The sequence below is a fragment of the Myotis brandtii genome, unplaced genomic scaffold (genome assembly GCF_000412655.1).
Source record: "Myotis brandtii unplaced genomic scaffold, ASM41265v1 scaffold539, whole genome shotgun sequence".
In the NCBI taxonomy this organism is placed as follows: domain Eukaryota; kingdom Metazoa; phylum Chordata; class Mammalia; order Chiroptera; family Vespertilionidae; genus Myotis; species Myotis brandtii.
In genome coordinates, this window is record NW_005369984.1 from 242999 (window position 1) to 249648 (window position 6650).

Consider the following 6650-nt stretch of genomic DNA (forward strand, 5'->3'; position numbering starts at 1 on the left):
TGTGTGTGTGTGTGTGTGTGTGTGTGTGTGTGAGTGTGTGTGTAGTGTGTGTGTGAGTATGAGTGTGTGTATGTGTGTGTGTGAGTGTGTGCCTTTAAAATGCACATTCCAGGCCTCACCCAGACCTGCCGAGATCTGTGGGGGACCTGAGAGCCCCCGGGTGATGTAGGCAGTGGCAGTGGCTTTGGAGTGTTACACACACCGCAGTTAGTTTCAGGGAAGGACAGTTGATTTTCTTTAGTCAACGAAGACCTTGTTGCCTGCAGCCTCACGGGTCTGGGGCCCCCTCACCATGTGTGTGTAGTGTGTGTGTGAGTGTATGTGTGTGTGTGAGTGTGTGTGTGAGTGTGTGTGTGTGAGAGTGTGTGTATGTATGTGTGTGTGAGTGTGTGAGTGTGTGTGTGAATGTGTGTGTGAGTATGTGTGTATGTGTGTGTGAGTGAGTGTGTGTGTGTGTGTGTGTGTGCCTTTAAAATGCACATTCCAGGCCTCACCCAGACCTGCCGAGATCTGTGGGGGACCTGAGAGCCCCCGGGTGATGTAGGCAGTGGCAGTGGCTTTGGAGTGTTACACACACCGCAGTTAGTTTCAGGGAAGGACAGTTGATTTTCTTTAGTCAACGAAGACCTTGTTGCCTGCAGCCTCACGGGTCTGGGGCCCCCTCACCCACAGGTACACGCCCCCCAGCACACACAGTCCTTCCTGTGGGAGCCCCTGGATCGGGACTTTCCTCCGGCCCTGATGCTGCTGCTCCTGTGTGGCTCAGCCTCTGGCTGCCGACCTCCCTCTGCCCCGCAGTTTGGCGAGAAGGAAGGCGCTGGCTCCGCTGGGTTCTGACAGCGCTGCCTTTGGGCAAAGAGCTTGGCCCAGGAAGAGCACGGAGCGGTGCCTGGGCCCCAGACATGTCAGGGGCTAGAGCACTTGCTCGCTCAGCAGGCACGTCCTGCAGGCTGTGGGCAGCCCTGAGGGAGGGTCCGTGTGAGAGCAGAAGACGACTTTATCGGCGAGTAAGTTCCCAGAACAGCTAGAGAGGAGTCGGGAGCGGGAGGACCACCCTGGGCTCATCCCTGGCCTGGGTCCCCTCGTGGTGTGTGTCACTCAGACACAGCTCGGACCCGCTCCAACGGGGCCCAGGCGTCCTCGAAAGAACTGGGCAGAGTAGATTGGAATGCACCAACCATCGCAAGCTGCTAGCATTTCATTAACTTTCTTCAGCTCTGTCTGTTCTCCTGTTAAGTATATTCAGTGAGTTTTAACATTTGTTTATTGAAGCCTTTTTATTTCTAGAAATTCCACTTGGTTCTTTTTCATTCAGCTGTGTCACTTAAAAACATTTTTTAAAAAGTCTTATTTAGAGAGGGGAGGGGAGGGAGGGAGGAAGAGAGAGAGAGAGAGAGATGTGAGAGAGAAACATCAAGTGGTTGCCTCCCACAGTGCCTGACCACGCCCTGACTGTGCCCCAACCACGTCCTGAACGGGAAACGCGGGCATGTGCCCTGACCAGGAGTCAAAGCTGCCGCCTTTGGTGTGCGGGACGAGGCTCCCACCACCCGAGCCACACCGGCCAGGGCTGCTGTGCCACTTGGTAGTTTCTGTGCCCTGCGGGATCCTCTTTTACTGATTGGAGCGGAGGGGGCATTTCTGGCTTAGAGGATGTCTGTCTGAAGTCTCTTCAGGTTTGGTCCTGGTGTCTGTTTCGTTCTCTCCTGTGGCATCTAGTTCCTAGGAGGTCCTGGTGACCTCTGAGTGCCTGCTGGCTAATTGCATTAGACGAACTGGGTCTGCTGGTGGTAGAGCAGGAGGGAGTACCCTCCTCGGAGAGGGTGTGCTGCCAGCCCCCGGGCACCGCCGGCCTGCCTGCCCCGGGCGCCACGCCAAGCTCGAGTCAGGGGTGTGCACCTCCCAGGGGACTCCAGCAGGGCCGGCTGCAGGGAGGGCCTGTTCCGAGGGGGCCTGGCTCGGATTCCTGTCCCTGTGAGGTGAAGCGGTCCTAATGAAAGTTCCGTCTTCTGCAGCCAGCACAGGCCTCCGGGGGCGAGGGGCTTGGCTGTTTCTGTCTCCCGGGCTTCCTTTCGATCTGTCTGCGGAGGATCCGCACGGTCTCTCGCTTCTTTAAGTCTTAAAATAACGTCCCTTTGAAAAGTTCAGTTGCTGAGGTTTCTGCTTGGGTTGCTCCGTAGTGGAGTGTGACCACGGCTCAGCCCGGGGGCCCAGAGCCTGCCCTCGCAGGGACAGGAGTCCCAGGGGAGCCGGTGGTCTGGACTGGGAGTGGGGGGAGGTGGCTGTGGGAGACCCAGGAGCTCAGCTGGCCCAGGCCCGTGGCTGCTGGCCTCGCTGCCGCTCTGGCCCCGGGCTCCTGGGTCTCAGGGCCCGATCGCCCTCCTGCCTCAGCTCGCAGGCCTGCTGTGTGACTGGTCTCACTCTGCCTCCACGTTCCCTCGCCTTCCCTGCCACGCCTCATCCCTTTCCTCCTTCGAGGCTAAATTCAAGCCCCTCATCTCACATGAGGGAGTCGTTCTAGATTCATGTGTTCATGTGGCAGACAGTCCAGTCCCGGAGCCCTGGTCTAGGGGCTGGGGACACGGCCATGAGCCCCACGCGGCCCTGCCCGCAGAGCTGGTGAGGGCAGCGGAGGCAAGCCAGCGGCCTGGCAGGCCACGGACCCTTTAGTGTTGGGAAGTGGAATCTAAAAACAGTGCAGTCGACCCATATCCATATTTATATAATACACAGTGGGGAGGGGACCAGGTCTGAGGGAGCCTGGAGCTGGCGGAGGTGGTGAGGCCAGTATCATGCTCTAAGTGTGACAAAAAAGAGAAATAAAAGGAAAGCAGCATATGACACAGCCTCTCTGTCTCTCTGTCTCTCTCTCTCTCTCTCTCTCTGTCTATATATATATATATATATATATGTGTGTGTGCAATAAAATAAATAAGACAATATGTGCTTTAGAACTACACGTTGGGCCGAGCCAGAAGGCCCAGGGAAGCAGCCTGCCGGCCTCCCAGGCAGGAGCTTGCAGGCACCAGGCGCTTGGCGGGGCCGCGAGGGGCGGCTTTTCTGAAACAGCAGAGACCCCCCGGGAAAGTTTGCACAGCACAGAGCACAGTGTCCCCCAGTGCACACGGCGTTGCACCCTGGGAAGTCGGTGTTTCCTAGACCCGTGCAGACAGGACTGTCTGTGCCCCTCGGCCCCGAGCAGGCCACGGCTGTCCACCCGCACGCGTGTGGCGGGTGTCGCGCTGGACAGTCCTGTGCTGCCGGGGCCAGCGCCTCTGTCCTGCCCTCTAAATGTCAGCTGTGACCTCCATCAAAATTCCCCCCCCATTTCCAAAACTCCCCCTGGAGTGACCCCACTTTCCCGACTCCTGCGGGGAGCCAGTGGCTCTACCCAGGCAGTGGGTGTGGCCCCTGCAGGGCCCTGGGAGCTCCATCAGCCTGAAGAAGCAGGACTTCCGGAGGCTGACACCCAGCTGCTTCTTGGGGCCGAGCAGAACCCCCTGAAGACACACTCTCCTTAACAAACTGAGCGTGTTTCTGGAAGCGATGCCCACTCAGGCTGGGCAGGGCAGCCCTGGCTCCACTGCTCATGGAATGCCATTCCCCTCCCTTCAAGGACGTCCTGCCTTCTCTGAACTCGGACTCACCCGGTTTCTCCCGATGGTACCAGAGGCCCCTGTCTGCTCCCGGGCTAGTTTCACTTTTAGTTCAGGGGCTGGATGGCCAGCTTTTACCAGAGCAGGGCCGTGGCCTTCCTTGGAGGGAGGAGAGGGGCTGAAGGAGAGGGCTCCCCATCTCTGATCTGTTCCCCCAGTAGCCCCCTCCCAGGGCCCGGCACCTGTCTTTCTGGTGTGTTCCATGCTCCCGGAGCACGAGGCGGCTCTCAGAGGCCGTGAGCCCACCCGGCCCAGGGTGTGAGGCCCTCCGGCGACGGGGAGCTCACTGCCTCACCGCAGCCCCTGCTCTTGTCCGAGAGGCCGAGTCTCCAGTGCCAGCATCTCACCAGGACCCGCTCCCCCCCCTCCCACCACACCTAGAACAGGAGCTCCCAGCTCATGCCTCCTTTATACACAGAGGCTGACACCCTTCGGAGTTTGGGCTTTTGAAGCTCATGAGTGTTTTGTGTGTCTCCCCAAATAAAAATTGTAACAGTGACTTTGTCCCTGGGCCTTTGATGGGCCCTGTCTTCGGTCAGGCGCCCTCTGATGGGAGAATTCCCGCGGAGAGGTCTCGGAGAGAACGGGAGCCTCGCTCACACCGGCGGGGAGAGGGAGGAGGGCGGTTTCAGGGGAAGAGAAGCCTCGGCCTGGTCCCACCGGGAGCGGGGAGTGACCGGCACGGCCTCCGGGAGGCCGCGGTCCTCGGGGCCGGAGGAGGCAACCTCGCAGCCCTCCGTGGGCAGTATGGCAGTTGGCCAGGAAGGATGCAGGTGTCAGCTGCCGGCAGCCAATGTCCACAGAAGCCGGGCACAGGCAGGGCCAGGGGCGGGGCCAGGAGCCTCTGAAAGTCTCCCTGGGGCAGAGGGCACACGTCCCCCCAGCTGAGGTCCTGCTCTCAAACCTGCGTCTCAGACTCTCCACTCCACTCAGTCCGGGATGCTCCACGCCCCGGGCCTGCTCCTCTGCCTGTCCCCGGGGGCCGAGTGGGATTGGAGGGCAGGGCGCCGGCTGGGGTTTGGCGCCCGGAGGCCCTGAGCCCCCCATGAGCCCGTGTCCTTCCCCGCCCTCCGCAGACTGCCTCTTCAAGGTGTGCCCCATGAACCGCTACTCGGCCCAGAAGCAGTACTGGAAGGCCAAGCAGACCAAGCAGGACAAGGAGAAGATCTCCGACGTGGTGCTGCTGCAGAAGCTGCAGGTGTGTGCGCAGGTGTGCGCTGTGTGTGCGCAGGTGTGCCCCGTGTGCGCAGGTGTGCCCCGTGTGTGCGCAGGTGTGCACTGTGTGTGCGTCAGCACGCAGGGCCACTGCTCCCCAGAGTCGACGGGCCCCGTGGGGAGTCCAGTGGTTTTAAAACCCCATATGCAGAGGTTGGCGTTTGCTGCTGTGGAGGAGGTGAGGTGGGGGGAGAAGTGTCCTCCAGCAGCCCGCTCGGCTGCATGACCCCTTGGTGCCCCTTGGAAGAAGGTGCACGGCCCTATGCCAGGGCACGTGGCTCGGTGAGCGGAGGGCAGACTGGGGTTCAGCGCCCACCAGCCCTTCAGCTGGACCCCATGGTGCCATAAACAACCCACCCAGCTGCCCACGGGGTTCCCACTGGCTCCAGGAACCGCATTTGAGAACTAGTCGTAACTTCTCCCTTGTTTTGTAGAGTTGGGGCCTGGGCCCCGAGAGGGGGCTGGGCTGTCTGGGGTCACTCTGTGGCTTGCAGTGGGGCCTGGACACGGTGCGAGGCCTGGTGGTGGCTCGTGGCCTCTCGGGGGCAGTGGAGTTCACATCCTGGGCTGTCCTCTCTGGACAGCTCAGGGCTGGAGCCTGGCTGTGCAGAGGAGAGCAGGGGGCTTACCTGGGCCAGGCCTCTCTGCAGCCTGCTTCCAGCCCGCCCTTGGCCCTGGTGCCCCACCCCACGCAGGTCTTGCTTCTCTGAGTCCCTTGCTCTGAGGAGTGGGTGTGGGGTGGGGGAAGGGTGGCCCCACCCCAGCTGTGAACTGGGCTGGGAGGGGCTGAGCTCTGTTATAAATACCCCATCGCTCTTGCTGAGCTGGGGGCGCTCACAGGCTTCCTCCCTGCCGGACCCAGGCCGGGGCTGAACGGGATCTGGCCTGGGCGTGGGCCCTCACATGTGCACCGACACACACTCAGAGCCACATGTGTCCCACAGCCACACGCTGTAGGCCTGTGAGGCACGTGCACACAGCAAGGCTCCCCAGCAGCCACCCTCCCCCCAGCCTCAGTCAGGGGACCTGGGTAATGGGACTAAAGAGAGGAAGGGGCAGAGGAGCCAGGCTCCCAGGGAGTGCCAGTCTGATGGAGGGGGCGGAGCCGACCCTCAGGCAGCTTCCAGTTTAATGCGACAGAAGGTGCCCGAGAGGCTGTCCTCCACGGGATGCAAACCAACCCCCCAGGACCAGGTGGACCCATCAGAGGTGGATGTGGCAGTCAGGGAAGGCTCCCTGGAGGCGGTGGGCCGGGAGCACACACAGTTTTGGGAGGGAAGGTCACAGAGGGGTGGGGAGGAGGAGGAGGCAGGGGCACCAAGCACGCCAGCCAGCGTTTGGGCTGGGGCAGGCGCCTGGTTGGGGCATGGGAGTCTGGTGAGATGGGGTAGTGAGGCTCAGCTTAGGTGTCTGCCAGGGTGTGTGGGCATCGGGGGCTCACGGGCTGGCTGGCATGCCCCCTCCGAGGCAGGTGACCTGGGCCTGCCCCTTCACGCCCGCTCAGTCCCTCTCAGTAGCAGAGGGAGCGGACGAGACGGCCTCTGAGGGTCGCCCTGGGCGTGGGGCTGGGAGCTGGGAGTTGTGTGCGTGTGTGTGTGTGCGTGTGTGCGAGTGCGTGTGTCCACCTTGTACGTGTCTGCGCAGCACGCGGCCCAGATGGAGCAGAAGCAGAACGACACGGAGAACAAGAAGGTGCACGGGGACGTCGTCAAGTACGGCAGCGTGATCCAGGTGAGCCGCCTCCCGGAGGCCAGGCTGCTGGGGGGAGGGCGCCGGCCG

At 61.5% G+C, this 6650-nt stretch overlaps 1 protein-coding gene across 1 annotated transcript in view; it reads left to right on the top strand.

Moving 5' to 3' along the window:
- The window catches only part of ITPR3 (inositol 1,4,5-trisphosphate receptor, type 3), a 58475-nt gene that overhangs the window by 7449 nt on the left and 44376 nt on the right, over nt 1-6650 (top strand). The window contains exons 2-3 of the mRNA XM_014549211.1: nt 4733-4854; nt 6516-6615. Coding sequence (XP_014404697.1) covers nt 4756-4854; nt 6516-6615 — 199 coding nt within the window. The 5' untranslated portion in view covers nt 4733-4755. The remainder of the gene's footprint in view (nt 1-4732; nt 4855-6515; nt 6616-6650) is intronic.